The sequence below is a fragment of the Ovis aries genome, chromosome 11 (genome assembly GCF_016772045.2).
Source record: "Ovis aries strain OAR_USU_Benz2616 breed Rambouillet chromosome 11, ARS-UI_Ramb_v3.0, whole genome shotgun sequence".
Taxonomy (NCBI): domain Eukaryota; kingdom Metazoa; phylum Chordata; class Mammalia; order Artiodactyla; family Bovidae; genus Ovis; species Ovis aries.
Window position 1 is genome coordinate 27,189,744 of NC_056064.1, and position 18,657 is coordinate 27,208,400.

The 18,657-nt window shown below is 46.5% G+C and overlaps 1 protein-coding gene across 2 annotated transcripts; it reads right to left on the reverse strand.

The window, feature by feature from the left end:
- Nucleotides 1-89: 89 nt before the first annotated feature.
- TP53 (tumor protein p53) lies at nt 90-17,531 on the reverse strand. 2 transcript variants are annotated; one of them, XM_042255225.2, is made up of 11 exons: nt 17,420-17,531; nt 9,226-9,327; nt 9,069-9,090; nt 8,742-8,984; nt 8,119-8,305; nt 7,926-8,038; nt 7,594-7,703; nt 7,131-7,267; nt 6,973-7,046; nt 6,142-6,248; nt 90-1,337 (listed from the first exon to the last, which is right to left on the reverse strand). In XM_042255225.2, the coding sequence occupies exons 2-11, from the start codon at nt 9,297-9,299 to the stop codon at nt 1,256-1,258; spliced, it is 1,149 nt and encodes a 382-aa protein (XP_042111159.1). In that variant the 5' UTR covers nt 9,300-9,327; nt 17,420-17,531; the 3' UTR covers nt 90-1,255.
- Nucleotides 17,532-18,657: the final 1,126 nt, after the last annotated feature.

Below are 18,657 nucleotides of genomic sequence, written 5' to 3' on the forward strand. Positions count from 1 at the left end.
ACTGGAAGAAACAGATCTCAAAATAGAATGAACCATAGGATTCCAATTTTGTGTATAAAAAAAGCACACAAGCATAGAAAAAGGATGGATGAGTCTGTACAACAATATTTATTGTGGTATTTTGGGATGGGTTTAATTTTTATTTTCTTGGGGCTTATTTTTGTTTGCAATGAGTTGGCCTGGGTGTTTGCCTTGAAAAAATAGCTTTATTACTTCTGCATACACATATATATAGTTTTATCTTGAGTGCATAGTACACACACATGGATTGCTGGGTTTTGGTCATATAATGCACATTATACATATTATGTGTGTGTGTGTGTTAGTCACTCAATTGTGTTAAACTCTTTGTGATTCCATGGATTGTAGCCCGCCAGGCTTCTCTGGAGTGGATACTGGAGTGGGTAGCCATTCCCTTTTCCAGGGGATCTTCCAGACCCAGGGATCGAACCTGGGTCTACCTGCATTGCAGGCAGATGCTTTATCGTCTGAGCCACCAGGGAAACCCATACATATTATATTAGATATTATAGGCAATTTTGTGCATTACACTTGTTCATTCAATTTCACCTGGCCTGGTAGAGTTCTAATTCAGTTTTTTAAATGGCTGCATAATATTTTTTTTCTATTGGGTTGTTCTTGTTAATTTCTTAGAGCTTCTTGACAGTTGTAGATATAAACTGTTTTCTACATTGTAGATTTCCCCCAATCAATTGTTTGTCTCTTGAGTTTGTGGTGGCTTCTTTACTGTTAAAAAGTGGTTTCTTTTTTTTTTTGGCCACACTGCGTGGCTTGTGGGATCTTAGTTCCCAGACTAGGGACCAGGGATAGAACCTACCCCTCAGTAGTGAAAGCACGGAGTCTTCATAACTGGACTGCCAGGGAATTTCCAGAGGCTATACTCATATTTTGTAAAAATATTTTGGGCAGGATTTTATCTCATTTTAATTTTTACATATGCCTTAATTCCTTTGCCTATTTTTTTTTAAAAAAACAATACAACTAAAATTTTAATTAATTTATTTATTTTTGGCTTCACTTCTCAGCTTGAGGGATCATCCACGACCAGAGATTAAACCCTGGCTTCCTACATTGGAAGCTTGGAGTCCTAACCACTAGACTGCCAAGGAATTCCCACACTTGGTCTATTTTGATTTCTTTTTGTGTGTGGTACAAATGAAGAGTCTGGTATTATTTTATTAGTGTGTCAGCTTCATTAAAATTCTTAATTTACTTACTCCCATTGATTCTTGGGTCAGGAAGATCTGGAGATGGGATGGGCTACCCACTCCAGTATTCTTGGGCTTCCCTGGTAGCTCAGATGGTAAAGAATCTGCCTGCAATGAAAGAGACCTGGGTTCAATCCCTGGGTTGGGAAGATCCCCTGGAGTGGGTTGGAGGGCATGGCAACCCACTCCAGTATTCTTGCTGGGAGAATCCCCATGGACAGAGGAGCCTGGTGGGCTATAGTCCAGGGGTTCGCGAAGAGTCACACGACTGAGCAACTAAACACATTGAACTGAAATACCAACTTTGGCTGTATAATACATTTTACTATATCTGAGCTCCTCTTCTGGATTCATTGCTGGCTTGTCTCTCACTCCATTTACCAAGCCATATTGATCTGATTCCAGTTGACTTTATAGTCTGTTTTCTGATATCTAGCAAGGCAAGCAAGCCCTCTTGCCCATTCCTTTTTAAAAACAACTATTGGTTATTTGGGGGCACTTATTCTTCTCTATAAATTTATGACAAATATATCCAGTTCTCAAAAACAAAAGCCATCAAGACTTGTTGAGATTCTAATTGTAATTGCATTGTATCTTTATTTCAGGAGAACTGGTCTTTTTTATCAGATAGTAAGTTTTCCCATGTAAGAACAGGTTATCTTTTCCTTTTGTTTGGAGCTTGGTTTATGTCCTTAAATAAGGTTTTATAATTTTCTCCATATTGAGTCTGTGCCATTCTTTCATTTTTGTGTGTGATTCTTGTGAAACTTATCCTTAATTATTTTATTGCCATCTACTATCCATCTACCTTATTAAATTAGCTTAATTCCATCATCTATTATTAACTAAGAGGTCAGTTTTTAGGTACATAAACATAATCATATGATCCAAAAAGCAAAAATATTTATGTTTTAACCAATGTTTTGTTTTCTTCATTTTAAAAATCCTGTTGAGTGCTCTAAAACTGATGTTAGTGGGCATTCTTGCAGTGAAAGCAAGTCTTATAGTATAGTTCTAATTTAAATTGAAATGACCTTAGGGTTTAACCTTTAGGATAATACCAGTATTCCATTACTATTTTTTTTTTGGCCAGGTGGAATGTGGGATCTTAATTCCCTGACCAGGGATCAAACCCAAACCCCCTGCAGTGGAAGCACAGTCTTAACCACTGGACCACTAGAAAGTTCCTCCATTACTATTTTTATTTTTTAAGGAGTGGCTGCTGAAATTTAATCAAATTCCTTTCAGCATCTGTTGATATGATCATATTTTTATTCCTTAATTTATTAATACAATGAATTATGTTGACAGACTCTCTATTAAACCAATTTTATGCTCCTGGAATAAACCCTACTTGGTTATAATGTTAATATTCTTTTGATTCACCAATATATATTTTTTGATACTATTTAGAGATTTTGCATCTCTATAAATTAGTTTGCTTTTAATTTTCTAGTATCTTGATTGTTTTAATATTAATGAAATCACAAAAAATTTACATGAATTGGAGATTCCACTTTTCCTATGGTCTGGAACAGTTTATTTAAACATTGGATTAATTTGCTCTTATTCTTCCTATTTTTTTTTCAGTCAAACTCTTGAGTTTTTCTCTTTGTTTAAAGTGTATCTTTTTTTCCCCCCTTGAGTCCTGCTTTTGAATTTATTCTTTCAACCAACTTGGCTTTCTCTTTCAATAAGTTATATCTTTAATTTTTAGGATGCGTGCTAGCTTCCTTTTTCTTTTTCTAAATAAAGAAAACATCTATGGCTTTACATTTTCCTCATTGTACAGCTTCTGCTGAGTGTTATAGATTTGGGAGCCCCTGTGTTCCTGAAATCAAGGAGATAAGTTTTAAAAATTATTCTAAAACTTAGCGGAACAGGACTTGGGCTCTTTGAATGTGAGGGCATGGCCAAGTCTGCCACGGGTCCCCACAACATAGAACAATCCTGAGCACACAGTAAAGCATCAGTCAATGAATATCTGCTGGCTAGATTGTCAGGAGGGAATACAGCCAGAGGGAAGGAAGTGAGCAAACAGGACCAGAGAGGTCAGGGACTCATTAGAAGTCACACAGCTTAGTAGAACTGGCCTGAAAACCCAGGACTAATAATTCTCAGACCAGTAACCTATCAGAACACAAAGGGATTGGCAGAGCAAGAACGGCTCTGCTTTGTGAAGGAGTAGAGCAGAAACAAAAAGAGCTAAGGACACACTCTAGAGAAATGTAGGGTGTAGGGGGGTGCAGGACACTGGTCAGAAAGAGGCTCAAGGTGACCTGACTACAGGAGTGAGGCAAGGAAATGAGTTTCAAGTGCTCTGATTTACCAAGGGCCTGGCTTCTGGGGAGAGATGGCAAAGTTAAAGATCTCTACAAGAAGTGGTTCTGGGTATCCTGGGGAGTGTTTGGCATTCTCCAGAAAGGAAGAAAAAGTGTGATTTTGAGGCCAGGGGGCTGGTGGCTTCACAGCTGTCTGGGATCCTTAGGGTAAGCCTGGGGATTCCCTCAGGGACTTTAAGCCAGGTTGAGGGAACAGTGGTCCCAGAAGCCCTTCTGGACCTTACTCTGCTCTCTCTGCCCCCAGGGAGGAGGCAGGATGAGCTGTGTCCCCAGTCTGGCCATCCTTCTAATGCTGGCTCAGGCAGCAGTGGTGGGTGTGGGGTGATGAGGAGAGCCTGCCCTCAGCCCCCCTCCCTGGGAGCTGGCAGCCCTAAGGAACAGAAGGGGTGGAGGGGGGTGCAGGGCTCCCCAGGCTCGACTTTCCTCCCTACCCCAAGAAGCCCTTTGAAAGGTTTTCCTGGCAGAGTTTAAAGCTTCCATTCATTCCGCTGGCTGGCATGAGGCCCGGGTGAGGGGACGCCGGGAAGGCCCCAGTCCCATGTCCCAGCCCTCACCTTAGCCGCCCCCACTTCCTGGGGACCCTGGTTGGTAGGCCTTCTCTCTCCTCACCATAGCACCCACTGTCCTTCCCTTTGAGAGCCCAGGTATCCTGCCCCTTTCCTGGGAGCAGATGGCCACCCCGGAGGCTCAGGCTTACTAAATCAGACATTTAAATCCTGTAATCCTTGGTGAGGCTGAGAGGGGGCAGCAGCCCAATCCTAGAAGCAGGAGCAGAGACCTTGTGCCAGCCCTGGCAGGAGGGGAGGGGGGACAGTTGGTTCCCAAGTTATGAATGGAGGCACCCCTTCCCTTATTGTCATGCAGCCTGCAGACTGACCCAGTCTCCAGGCTTTGTTCTCCTCCAGGAAACCAGGCACTGGCGCTGCCTGCCGCAGCCCTCCCGCCAAAAAAAAGTGCTCCCTGAAGACTCAGGTGGCTGCTTCCCAAACTCACTCCCTTAATTCACCCCTGCACTGGCCCCAATCTCTCAAGACACACAGGTGGTAGCAAAGTTTTATTGTAAAATAAGAAATTGATATAAAAAATGGGATATAAAAAGGGAAGAGGAGGGGTGTGAGTGACATATGCAGATGTGCCCTGCAGAGCACAGAAGGAATCTGCGGAAGCATTTGGGGGAAATGAAAACAGGTACTGGCAGATACAGCAGGGACGGAAGCCACTGGGATCCAGGATAAGGTGAGCTTTCCCCTTTGGCACTGAGGTTCACCAAGGGGGTTATGATCTGGCAGGGCCAGGAGAGAAGGGACTTGGAGACTTCTTCCCTTTAACCAGCCATCCAGTCAGAAACTGTCAAATCATCCACCCAGGGGGACAAAGGACCAGCACCCATAAAAGGCACTAAGTCCCAGACATTATAGAATCAAATGATGGTTTTGGGGCCAGACATACATTATTTCATTAACCCTCACAACAAACCCCCCGTGAGGTAGGTTATGATTATCAGTTTTTTATAGATGTGAACAATGAAGTCAGGAGAAAATCGAACAACTTAAGATAGCTTCCCTGGCTAGTATGGCAGAGGACTGAGTTTTCCAACCCAGTGTATGGCTGGTTATAAGATGTTCCTCACATGTAGGAACAGCTTCTGACCTCTCCCGAACGCTGCTCACAGTAAAAACCTTGAAAGCTAAGCTGGAAAGCACCAGCACCCCCCAAATCCCCAGAAAACCATGAGCACAGGTCTGCCTCTTTGGCAGAGCCGCAGGCTGAGCAGACGAAGAATCCCAGGGGGTTTCTAAGGCGCACCTGCACCAAGCAGAGGTCTAAGCACCTGAGTCTCAAAAAATGCCAGGGAAGGGGCGGGGGGTGAGGGTGGGGATGTCAACCAGTGACAGGAAGCAGAAGACATCAGTCTGAGTCAGGCCCTTCTCTCTTGAGCATTGGTTTTTTATGGCAGGAGGGAGAAGGCCCCTTCTTAGACTTCAGGTGGCTGTGAGAAGAAAGGGGAGGGGAGGAGATGACATCATCTGAGTGAGAAGCTCTGGGCCCCTCTTCCCGGACCTAAGCTTCGAAGGGCCTGAGGCAGGAGCAAGGTGAACTTATGTTAAAATGGTCACAGCCAAGGGCAGACATGCTGACTGAGTACCTTGGGGTACTTGTGGGTATAAGTCTCTTAATCTTCCCTTACCCCAGTTGACACATGAGGAAACTGAGCCTGGGAAGGGAAGTAACAAGGCCAACATGACTCTAGTACTTTGGAAGGCTGAGCATCTGACTCCAAGGCCTGATATCCCATAGTTATCAGGTCTCTATTTGAGACCCTAGCTCTGAGAGTCTAGGGTTTGCTAGAATAGGCAAAGAAACATCCATGCCCCGGACCCCCGGAGGCAGGAAAGTGGAGGAAGCCTAAAGAATGTCTGGGTAGGGTTGGGACCCAGCGGCAGTGTATCAGCTGCCTTTTACCTTGAAGGCAGGACCAGAATGGAATACCATGGCTTTCTAACACAGGAAAGCAGCAGATACGTGTGTGTGTGTGCACCCAGGCACTGGGGAAGACCTGCATCACTCACCTAGAATGAGCCCTGCTTTCCCCTGGTTCCCTTCCAGCCTGAGCATCCATCAGCTCCAAGGCCTCATTCAGCTCTCGGAACATCTCAAAGCGTTTACGCCCACGGATCTGTGACAAGGAAAGAAGGGAACAAAGAAATATTAGGCAAAGTTGCTACAAGAACCAAGGGGCTTCTCCAGTAGCTCAGTGTTAAGGATTCCACCTGCCAATACAGGAGACATGGGTTCAATCTCTGGGTGGGGAAGATCCCCTAGAGAAGGGAATGGCAACCCATTCCAGTATTCTTGCCTAGGAAATCCCATGGATGAGGAGCCTGGTGGGCTACAGTCCATGGGGTTGCAAAAGTCGGACACGACTGAATGACTTAACACCACAGCCACCATCACCACCGCCAATGAATCATGGCCATGGACAGAGGAAAGGATGACTAGAAAAAAACAGGCTTAACCTCACATCTGGAGAAGGCGATGGCACCCCACTCCAGTACTCTTGCCTGGAAAATCCCATGGACAGAGGAGCCTGGTAGGCTGAGGTCCATGGGATCTCGAAGAGTCGGACACGACTGAGCGACTTCCCTTTCACTTTTCACTTTCATGCATTGGAGAAGGAAATGGCAACTCACTCCAGTGTTCTTGTCTGGAGAATCCCAGGGACGGGGGAGCGTGGTGGGCTGCCGTCTATGGGGTCACACAGAGTCGGACACGACTGAAGTGACTTAGCAGCAGCAGCAGCAACCTCACATCTGCTACATTTATATTTTTTTCTTCCCTTACCCAACCCCAAGGAGTGGGGGTGAGAGACTGCACCTCTCTCTCCCCACCAGACTTGGTACCTGAAGAGTGAAATATTCTCCATCCAGTGGTTTCTTCTTTTGCTGTGGAGAGGAGCTGGTGCTGCTGGGCAGTGCTGGGAAAGAGGCAAGGAAAGGTGAGAAAAGAGTGAATTGGGGGCAGAACTGCACCCTCGCTGCCTCTTCTACCTCCTGCTCACCTCGCTTAGTGCTCCCAGGGGGTGGCTCGGGGCAAGACTGCCCCTTCTTGCGAAAATTTTCTTCCTCAGTGCGGCGGTCTCTCCCAGGACAGGCACAAACACGCACCTCAAAGCTGCTCCGTCCCAGCAGGTTACCACTACCAGGGTAGGAAGAGGGAAGCAGGAGGCAATCAGGAAGGGGGACCCTGTCTCTGTGTTCTCCTGTGAACCAGGTCCCACCTACTCCCAACCACCTCCATCCCAAGGGGAGCCTGAGCTCCAGCTCCAGATTGAGAAGACCCCAGCAAGAGAGGTCCCAAAGCCGGAGAAAGGAGGAAGAGAGCAGCAGAGAAGTCCACAAAGGGAATGCAGCGAGAGGGAACGATGGCTGGTAGCGTGAGAGAATGTGATGAGGGGCGGGGCCGCGGGGACAGGCAGGCGGAGGTGAGGGAAGCTAGCGTGGAGGGTGGTGTGTGGTCCCTACCGAGAGTCTTCCAGTGTGATGATGGTGAGGATGGGCCGCCGGTTCATGCCCCCCATGCAGGAGCTGTTACACATGAAGTTGTAGTGGATGGTGGTGCACTCAGACTCGATCTGGGAGAGAGCACAGGCCCGGCGTGAGGCTACCCAGCCCCGCAGAGGCTCTCAGCCTCCACGAGCCTGTTTCCTCAACTGTGGAATGGTGATAACCCATCTGCTCTGCGCACCCCACAGGCCGTGGGAGGTCAAGTAAGAAGGAGAAAGCCCCCTCCCTCCCACCTAGGGTGGTCACAGACAAACCCCCTCCCCCTGGAGACCTCAGTTGCCAAACCGGACCTCGGGGGACTCATAGGGCACCACCACACTGTGTCTAAAGGTGTTCCGGTCGTCGAAATACTCCGCGCGTAAATTCCCTTCCACCCGGATAAGGTGCTGAGGCGGGGCCAGACCTGAGAGCAATCAGGAAGAGATTAGGGGATTGGGGGCTCTGGGTGCCAGGCCGGTCCCATCCACAGCCCCCACCGCTCACCATCGCTATAGTCAGAGGAGCGCTCATGGTGGGGACAGCGCCTCACAACCTCCGTCATGTGCTCCAGCTTCTTGTAGATGGCCATGGCGCGGACGCGGGTGCCGGGCGGGGGCGGCGAGTCGACCCATAGCTGCACTGGGCAGGTCTTGGCCAGCTGGCAGAACAGCTTGTTGAGGGAAGGGGAATACTGGAGGAGGAAGAATGAATGGAGGGGTCAGGGGACAAGTACCCAAGGGTCGAATGTACAAGCACCGAGTACCGACTGGAAGCCGGGTCCTGTGAGGGGAGGGTAGCTAGAGATGGCAGGATCGGGGGTGGGGAGGTCCACATCCCAGAAGTGTACTTCTAATAGCTACAGAATGAATGAGAGTGAAGAAAAAAGGAAAAAAGAAATGGCCTCATGACAGATACTGAGAATGTGACGGAAAGGATGAAAACCCAAGGGCTAAGGGGAAAAATGCAACCTTGGGATGGAGTCAAAGGTCACAAACTAACTAGGTTAAGATCTAAAAAGACTGACAAAAAGGCAAAGGCTGAAGTGGAACCCCAGACTTCTGAACAGAAAACCCCTAGGCTGTATGGCCAGGCACTGATAGGGAAGCCGGCTCCCCAGGGCCACTGACCGTGCAGGTCACAGACTTGGCTGTTCCGGAATGCAGGAACCCGAGACGGAAACCGTAGTTGCCAGGGTAGGTCTTCTGGGAGGGGACAAAGGACGACAGGGGCCAGGAGGTGGCTGGTGCCAGGGCAGCTTGGGCAGGAGGCTCTGGCATTTGGGGCGCTTCATTCGGACACTCATCCAGCCAGGTGACAACATCTTCTGAGTACGGGAGCAGGTCATCCACAGGTGCGGAGAGCTCGGAGGACTACAGACGGGAGGAGTGCATCAGAAGGCCCGGTTCCCACCCTCTGGACCCGCAGCCCCAGGCCCCCTGTGCCCCAGGCCTTACCAGAAGGTTGTTTTCAGGAAGTCTGAAAGAAAGAAGCAGAAAGTCAGGACTGGCTTTTGTTTCTCCCAGGCCTCTACTAGGGGGCTGGGGACCGTGGTGGGGCAAGGTTATTGGAGTCTGAGCAGTAAACCTGCCCTCCCTCCAGACCTCCACTCACAGGTTCCACAAGTCGGAAAATGTCTCCTGACTCAGAGGGGGCTCCACACCGAGTTCTGCCTGCGATTCTTCCATTGTAGCTCCCTGGAAGGTTGTGTGGCCGCTGGAGGGAGAAAAGTGAGGATCCAGCCTGAGACACACCCAACCCTGGGTCACCCAGCCCAGAGCCAGGAGGGACCCCCTCTGCCCACAGCACACCTGGAAGCTGAGGATCTGCTGGGGGGTAGGGGAGGCGCCTGCCCCACCCCTCAGCAGTCTTATCACACACTTCCTCGAGGGATAAAGACAACCAGAGAGGGACTTCCAACCTTTTCACCACTGAATCCACAAGCCTTCCTCAGTGTATATGTATTTCTGCCCTCCTTTGCAGTAATATGGAGAAGGAAATGGCAATCCACTCCAGTATTCTTGCCTAGAGAATCCCATGGATGGAGGAGCTTGGTGTGCTACAGACCACGGGGTGCAAAGAGTCGGACACGACTGAGCGATTTCACTTCACTTTGCAGTAATAAGGATGAAGTAACTCTCGACTCATTTCCTCTGCCCCCATCCCTCTACCTGCTCCCCTGGGATGGTTCCTCACCCTGGCTTACAAATCCCTCAGGGCCCAACCCCTGCCCACCTCTCTGACCTCACCTCTTAGCACCCTCTTCCTTTTCTGGCTTCCCTGGTGGCTCAGATGGTAAAGCATCTGCCTGCAATGCGGGAGACCCGGGTTCGATTGCTCGGTGGGGAAGATCCCCTGGAGAAGGAAATGGCAACCCACTCCAGCATTCTTGCCTGGAAAACCCCATGGACAGAAGAGCCTGGTAGGTTACAGTCCATGGGGTCGCGAAGAGTCGGACACAACTGAGTGACTTCACTTTCCTTTTCTGATGCTTATCAGATACTCCCAGTTCACTGAACTGGGGACCCTGGGCCCTGCATCCCTACAGGGTAACCTCCTTCTCACCGACCTCATCATGAATGTCACACCTTAGCAGGGATGTTTTCCTGGACTTCTCCATCACAGCCAGCCAGCCAAACCCTGTCACCTTATTTTAATTCAGGTCACTCTATTTTAATTCTTGTGGTAATTACACTATGTTACCTTTCCCTGCTCATTTTGCCTGTTTCCCCTATTGGAATATAAATGTCTTCAGGGTAGGGAAGTTGTCTTGCTCACCAGTTACTAGCATAATGGCTTGCACCTGGTCGGGCTCAATAACTGTGGTGAATAAGCGAATCCTCATACCCAGGCTGTAATCTGATTATGAGCAGTCAAAGGAGCAAAAGGGACAGGGGGTGGCTGCAGCCTGGGCCAGGGCCCTGTCACCACCATCTCATCTCCCAGGCTAGCTTTCAAATAGTTTCAACATGCCATCTTTCTTGATGCCAAATTTGTCATCAGCTTTGCTCAGAACCATGCCACTGATCAGAGTCCATGTTCACTACACTTTTCCTCTGTGTCCATGGTAATGACAACCCCTTCCAAGCAAGCAGCTCTTGTGGGCTTCTCTGGTGGCTCAGATGGTAAAGAATCTGCCTACAAAGTGGGAGACCTGGGTTCAATCCCTGGGTTGGGAAGATCCCTTGGAGGAGGACATGGCAACCCACTCCAGTATTCTTGCCAGGAGAATCCCCATGGACAGAGGAACCTGACGGGTTATAGTCCATGGGGTCGCAATGAGTCAGATATGACTGAGCGACTAAGCACACACACCACAAAGGTTCACCTGCACCTTTCTGTTGATATAGGGTCTGCATACTTATATAGAGTGTGCAAAATCGCTTCACGTGGGGTATCTTGTGGTTGTTCAGTTGTGTCTGATTCTTTGAGACTTCATGAACTGCTGCACACCAGGTTTCCCTGTCCTTTATTATCTCCTGGAGTGGGGTTATCTTACTTGTCTGGATAACCACACCTGCCTCTTGACAGGTGAGAATGTCTTAGAGAGGTTAAGTGATCTGCCCACAATACATATAGGTGAGTGAACGAGCTTTTATGAAAAATGACTGTTTGGAGGTCTAGGATTAAGATGCTTACTTCATTATAGACTACCCTGCAGAGCTGTCTTTCGTAATCAGTTAAGTCTAGAGGAGAAGATTTTCGCTGATGAAAGTCCGTCAACTGAGAGGCTAGCAAAGGGCCACTTATCATAGCTCCCAAAGCTGATGGGGGATGGACTCTGAATGTGCCTGGAGGAAGGCAAGAGGGAACAGCAGTGGGATGCCAAACATTTGCCTTGGGGAAAAGGACCAGGGTTTCCCCCAGATCGATGATCAAAATAACTTTAGAGACTTTTATGGAAGGGAAGCTGTTTATGTAGAGATGGGGCGCAGAAGTCAAAAGCCCTGGATTTGATGCTGTATCATCAGTTAAATTTGCTGCATGACTGCACTCATCTTAAATCTCCCAGGGCAAATATGGCAGAGCATGGGCTCTGGGGGCAGACAGGCTAGGCCTGTATCCCGAGCCACCGTCTAATAACTGTTTAAGTTTGGGAGGTTGCTAATCCTCTCTGTGCTTCCCAGTCCTTTGCTATAAAATAGTATCCCACTGATTATGGGAAATATAAGAGCTCAATAAATGCTTCTCTTTATATGGTTATCCCAATTTTACTTGTTCTATATTATTGCTGGAGGGACTGGGAGCGGGTGGGGCTTTAATGGTCCTGCTGGGATATTCAAGCTAGTTCATCCCCTTCAGGCAACTGTGTTCAGTAAACAGGTTGGGAGGGGCTGTTCTGGGAGGGTGGGCCAAGGTCTCAGTCCCACAGGGAGAGGGACAGCCCTGTGGACCTAGGAGGTCTCCCTCTCTGTCCTTGGTAGCAACTGAATTCTCATTTTCTTTCTCTAGGAAACCTCTTCAGAGCACGTACTTCCCATGGGTGTGAACACCAGGGGTTCATAATACTAAACTGTCAGAGGCTGAACCAGACCCTCCGGATGGCTGGGGAGGTGGAGCCTTTCCAAAGCAGCCCCCTGGGAAGGCAGTAAACTCAGCTGGGACTTAGAGAGGCAGGCCGATCACTATCCTAACAATGGCTGCTGTTTATATAGACCTTACCGGATCCACTGCTTTCAGTGGCTTATCTCAGTAATCCTCTCAAAAAGCAAGTAAGGTAGGTACTATCATCAGAGGAGAGAACAAAGTTAAAGGAATTACCCAGGCTCAGAAAGCTCTCCAGGGTCAGGGCCAGGGGGATTTGAACACAGGCTGTCTGAAGCCACACTCAAGCTCTACATAATTATGCTCTGGGTTCTCCCAGGGCCTGATGTTTGGAAAAAAACAAAAACAAAAACAAAAAACTTTTTGTTGGCTGGAAGCTGTGTAATTGAAAAAAACTGATTCTCGGAAGAAATAAGGGAGCATCTGGTAAAACTGAAAACCATACCTCTTACTACTTAGCAAAACCGTTTCTTGGTGGACAGCCTAGAAAAATGATTGCAAGGGGGCAATAGAAGTCTTGCATAAAAATGTTCATGACATTGTTTTTCCTAGCGGCCGGTGACAAGAAACAACCTTGGTATCCATCAATAAGGAATAGGTAAATGAAATGTGGTGCATTCATTACAGTGGTTTAGGGAAATGAATTTTATGTGTATAAAACCCTGGTCCTTTCCCCCAAGAGTAACCTGTTACAGTTCAGAAACATACTGGGTGAAAATACGATTTGCAAGAAAAAACAAAACACAGTAATTTAGTCTATGGAAATCAAACACATAAAATGATTATTTATTGCTTATAAATATATGTATAAAAGCATGAAAGGCAAGAAGACTACAAATTCACAAAATCTTTAATAGTGATGATATTCTCAGGGAGAGGGGATGTATGCTTAGGGTATTGGGGGTAGTAGAGTCAAGGGGTTTTAGTTTTTCTTCCCCCTTTGGCTGTGCCTTGAAGCTTGTGGGATCTTAGTTACCCAACCTGGGACTGAACCTGGGCCCTGGAAGTGAAATAGTCAGGGAATTCACGGTTTTAGCTTTATTAACAAAAAAATTTTAAAGGTGGTATCTATACATTGCTTGTGTAATTAAAATAACATAGAGACAAAAATAAGACAAAATGTTGTTAAAAATTATTTGGTGGGAATGTGTGGTTACTCTTGTACTCTGTACTTTTCCAAAATAAAAATATCAAGGGAAAAAAAAAAGAAATTATGGATATTTGAATCAGATTAAAAAAGGTAAACAGAATAATGTCCTCCCAAGTACCCATCACTTAGCTTCAAGAATAATCAAGCATCTCACCTGTACCTCTAGTCACTCCCCACAACCCCACAAATGTTTTTGAGGTGAAACTTACATAGGTTGAAATTGCATCATACTATTTTGATCACAAAATTTGACAAACTTTGATACAGCTCTGTAATCTACCCATACCAAGACAAAGATACTGTGTTCTCTTCTGAAAGTTTTATGTGTAGGTTTATTAACCATGTCAAATTTACTGTTGTGCATGGTGAGAGGTGGGGGCCAAAATCCATTTTTCTGCTCCAGTTGTTTCAGCACCATTTGTTGAGACTTTCCTCTCCCCACTGATTCACTCTGGTACCTTCACAGAAAATCATTTGACTACATTTATGTGTCTTTTCCCAGACTCTATCCATTGATTGTTGTTCTACTGTAACTTTATTATTTTTTTAAGTTTTATTATTGGAGTACTGGGGCTTCCCAGGTGACACCAGGGGTAAAAAATCTGCCAGTGCAGGAGACACAAGAAATGTGGGTTCAATCCATGGGTTGGGAAGATCCCTTGGAGGAGGAAATGGCAACCCACTTGAGTCTTGCCTGGAAAATGTGGACAGAGGAGCCTGGGAGGCTCCAGTCCATAGAGTCACAAAGAGTTGGGACACAACTGACCATACATATATTGGAGTATAATTGCTTTACAATGTTGTGTTAGTTTCTGTTGTACAACCAAGTCCTACTTAACTTTACAGTAATCTTGAAATCAGGTATTTTAAGGCCTCCAACTTGTACCAATGTTTTGTTTCAGAATCAGCTTGTCAGTTTCTACATTTTTAAAAAAATCATTGAGTTAAATCTTGCTGAAGAGTACTGACACCTAAACACCATTGAGTGTTCCAATCCATGAATATGCTAAAATTTCCTTAAATTCTCTCAGCAGTATTTTGTAGTTTTCTATATAGAGCTTTTGTCCATTTTTTGTTTAATTTATCCCTGAGTATGACATGTTTTTCACCATGGCTTCCCAGGTGGCTCAGTGGTAAAGAATCCGCCTGCCAATGCAAGAGACACAGGTTTGATCCCTGGGTCAGGAAGATCCTTTGGAAAAGGAAATGGCAACCCACTGCAGTATCCTTGCTTGGAAAAACCCATGGACAGAGGAGCCTGGTGGGCTACAGTCCAAGGGGTTGCAAAGACTCAGACATGACTTAACACATGTCAGGTTTTTGAGTTTAGATTCAAGGTTGCTATTATATAAAAATACAATGTATGCATATTGCCTTTGAAAGTTGTAACTTGGCTTTAGTTTTAGCTTTCACTTGTTCTCATTGTGTGAAAATGAATAATGAATTTTCTATTAGGACTTTTGGTATACAGTCATACCATCTGTGAATAAAGCCATTTTATTTCTTCTTTTCCAACGGTTATGTATATATTAACAGCATTAGGCTGGCCTTATAAAATGAGTTGGGCAACGTTACTGCCTCTCCATTCTGAAAGAGTTTATGTGAGATTGGTATTGTTTCTTTCTCAACTTTTTGAATTGAAGAACAAAGGAGACAGATAGGAAATAGCACTCAGACCCAAATGCTAACAATAACTGCATTAAATGTAAATAGACCAAACAGTCCAATTAAAGCAGTTCAGTGGGGGAAGGAAGGCTATTTCAATAAGTGGAGCTAGAACAACTAGCTATCCATAAGAAAAAATAAAACAGAACCTTGAACTCACAACATGAAAAAAATTATTCCTTGACTAATAAATTATGGCTCACAGACTTGTGTTAAATCTAAAACTACAAAGATTCTCAAAGAAAATATATGAGCAACTGTAAGAAAATATCTTCATGACCTTGGGGTACGATCTCCTAAACAGGTCAAAGCAATCACTGAAAAGAAAAATCAATCTTCTGTTCCTTGTAAGAGTTGTTAGACAAGCAAGAGGTCAGGAGAAAACACACCTATCTGACAAAGGATACACATTATCGCTATCCAGAATATAAATGACTCCAACACCTCAAAGACACAAAAAAGCAAATGAACCAATTTTTAAAATGGGGAAAACACTTGAACAGTCTCTTAATATCTGACACAGAAATGGCCAGTAAGCACATGCAAACTGTTGGAACATACTTAATTGCAAAGTAAAACCCACATTGATATGGCACATTAGAAAGCCTGACAAACCAAATCCTGAGACAGGATCTATCTTGCTGGTGGGAATATAAAACAGTACAACCACTTTGAATAACAAGAACTTTTTAATGTAATTAAAAAATACAAATAAACACCTCACTCTATGACCAAGCAATTCCATTCCTAAGTATCCAAAAACATAAAAACATGACTACAAAAATAATTTTAAGAATGTTAATAGCAGCTTTATTCAAAATAGTCTTAAATGGGAAGCCACTCAAAGGCCATCAAAAGGAGAATGGATAAGCCAATCAATGGTTTATTTATTCAGTGGAATATACTAAAATATAAAGAAACAAAGTATTGATACGCTGATACATGCAATAAAATGGGTGAATTTCACAGACGGAAAGAAGCCTGACACAAAGGAGCACACACTGTATGATTCCATTTATAAGTTCTCCAACAGGCAAAATAAATCCACGGTAACACAAATCAAAGGCGGTGGCTGTAAATGCTACTCCTAACACAGAAAAAAGCACGTAAGTACCGCGCAGTGTCATGTTCATAGCAGGTGCGTGGTAGGTGACCGCGCCCTAAATAATGAAGATGCCGGGAAAATTGGTATGGGCAGAAATCCTAGGCCCGGTCCGCCGCCTCCCACGGGCAGAACCAGTCGAGACCGAAAGACAGCTTCGACGACCTCGGCCCCGCCCCCTCCAAGCCCCGCCCCTTCCGCTTCACGACGTTCACTCTGCGTCCGAGAAAGGAATGGTTCAGCCCAAAGCTAGATACAGAAGTTGTTTCTCCGCCGCAGAAAACGACCCATCGTTAGTCTTCTATCGTTTAATTCTCAAATGTATCCATTCTCGAAATACCCAGGGTCTGCCCTCTGACACTAAAAAAAACAAAAACAAAAAAACCCCAAACCGTCCACGCAATGGTAGCGTCCGCCTGGGTAGCGGTCGATCGGGATGGAGCACACCATTCAAAGAGGGGGAGGGATTGAGGTTTGCATCAAAAATACCTCTTCCTTTCCAAAAGCGGTAGCTAACCAGGCTAGGAGGGGGGAGGGAAAAAGTAGAGGGGTTAGCAGCCTCCTTTCACAAGTAATGAGGACCAGTATAAAAGACCTTTTCTCTTTCTACTTCCCTCACGTCGGGTGAATAGTGGGCTGCTCCGAAAAAAAGAAACCGGAAATGCTCCGGCAGTGGTAGAAATGTAAATGTAGAGCCAAACAATAACAGGGCCTCTGAGGCCGGGCTAGTTCTGCAGGGCTTCGCGGGCAAAACTCTGGTTTAGCAAGCGCCCCCTTCCACGACTGACAGCCTTTAACCGGATTTTCTCCATCTAGCGGAGCTGAGAGCCAGTGGGAAAGATTACTCCAGGAAGGACAAAGGTCCGGAAGTTATGGGACCTTAGCAGCTTGGACTTTCCGGATCACCCAGAACCACTTCGGAACTGAGCCCGAGGTTCCACTGGGATGCTGCACGTTCTAAAATCCTGAGCCATGAATCCCCGAAGTTTCGAGATCGGAAAGTCGACCCTGATGCTTTGTGCATCTTATTTCACACACCCTGGGATGGAGTTATTGGTGGTGGGGAAGAACCCCTTAGGCCGGCTCAAGGTTCCCCAAAGCCCCACTCCCCCGCCCAAGTGTTCACCTTCGAGTTCGGCTGGTCTTAACATCCCAATCATCTACACTCGGGCCTCCTAACATTGCATTCCTGTTGGTGCCGCTAGCCAAGACCCCCGCCCTCCCTGCCGCTAATCGTTAACCCCCCAGTTACCGCCCCCCAGCCCTTTATCCCCCCGAACTGAAAATACAAGGAGCCAAGAGCCCGTGACTCATAGAGGACTCATCAGTCTCAGTCAAGAGCTTACCCGAAGCTCAGGGGAGGGTGTCACCGTCCTGGGATGCACGCTCCGAGGTCGGACGCTAGATGACCCCGGAGACCAGCGGCCACTGCGGCCAGGATGGTGGCTCTGGACTTTTGAAGAGCTCAAAACTTTTAGCGCCAGTCCGGAGCACGTGGGAGGGGAAAATCCCAATCCCAGCAACCCTCGCGAGGCTCCTGGCACAAAGCTGGATAGTCGCCATGACAAGTAAGGGCAAGCAATTCCCCTGCGGGCGGAGGCGAGGGGAAAGGAGAGTAGGAGAGGAGAGTGCGGGGAAAGTCAGGATTCTCGCCATATTGGTAGTGTAGCTAGTGACCGTTTGGATAGGGGAAGTTCGACAAGCGAAAACCATAACGGCCGAATTGGTGGAAACCATTTTGGAAGGTTTCTGCCATTGTTTCATATATGGTGAAAGGAAGAAAGCCTTTGCACTTGCATTCTCTGACTGGAACACTCCTCTCCTAGATAGCTGGATAGTTTTTACGCATCAACTAAACTGTCAACTTTTAGAAAGGCCTTCCATAATGTCCCTATCTAACGTATACCTCCATATGCGCTATATTACACCATCTTAATTATTTTCACACCCCTATCACTTTCTGACCGAGAAGGCAATGGCACCCCACTCCAGTACTCTTTCCTGGAAAATCCCATGGATGGAGGAGCCTGGTAGGCTGCAGTCCATGGGGTCGCTAAGAATCGAACACGACTGAGCGACTTCCCTTTCACTTTTCATTTTCATGCATTGGAGAAGGAAATGGCAACCCATTCCAGTGTTCTTGCCCGGAGAATCCCGGGGACGGGGGAGCCTGGTGGGCTTCCGTCTATGGGGTCGCACAGAGTCGGACACGACTGAAGCGATTTAGCAGCAGCAGCATCACTTTCTGAAGTGATTTGTTCCTTGCCTTCAATACATAGCAACCTAAGACTTAGAAGGGCAGAGACCTTGTCTACAATCTTATTGATTGTTGTTTCCCAGTACCTATTACAGTACTGGGTAGCAAGTAAGAGTTCAATAATAAATATTTATTGAATGAATGAAAAGAGACTGAGGTCTGAAAAATTTAGCTAATAAGATGCAAAACCTGTAACATCTAATAGCGCTGGCGCCCTCTGCCGGTTGGAAAGGAGAGTAGATGCTTTAAGAACGATCGCCGAAGACCGCAGGGGGAGCTCAAGCACTTCCCGTCGAGGAGGAAGCTTTCGGACTACAGCTCCCAGCA

Bases quoted from the DNA above. Each gene is read 5' to 3' on its own strand.
- TP53 (XM_042255225.2), bottom strand. From the start codon at position 9,299: ATGGAAGAATCGCAGGCAGAACTCGGTGTGGAGCCCCCTCTGAGTCAG. The intron at 8,039-8,118 runs GTGAGCGGTGGG...GATTGCTCTCAG, and splicing joins CTCCTCTGACTATAGCGATG to GTCTGGCCCCGCCTCAGCAC. The intron at 6,249-6,972 runs GTACCAAGTCTG...TCCTTGTCACAG, and splicing joins GAGAATATTTCACTCTTCAG to ATCCGTGGGCGTAAACGCTT.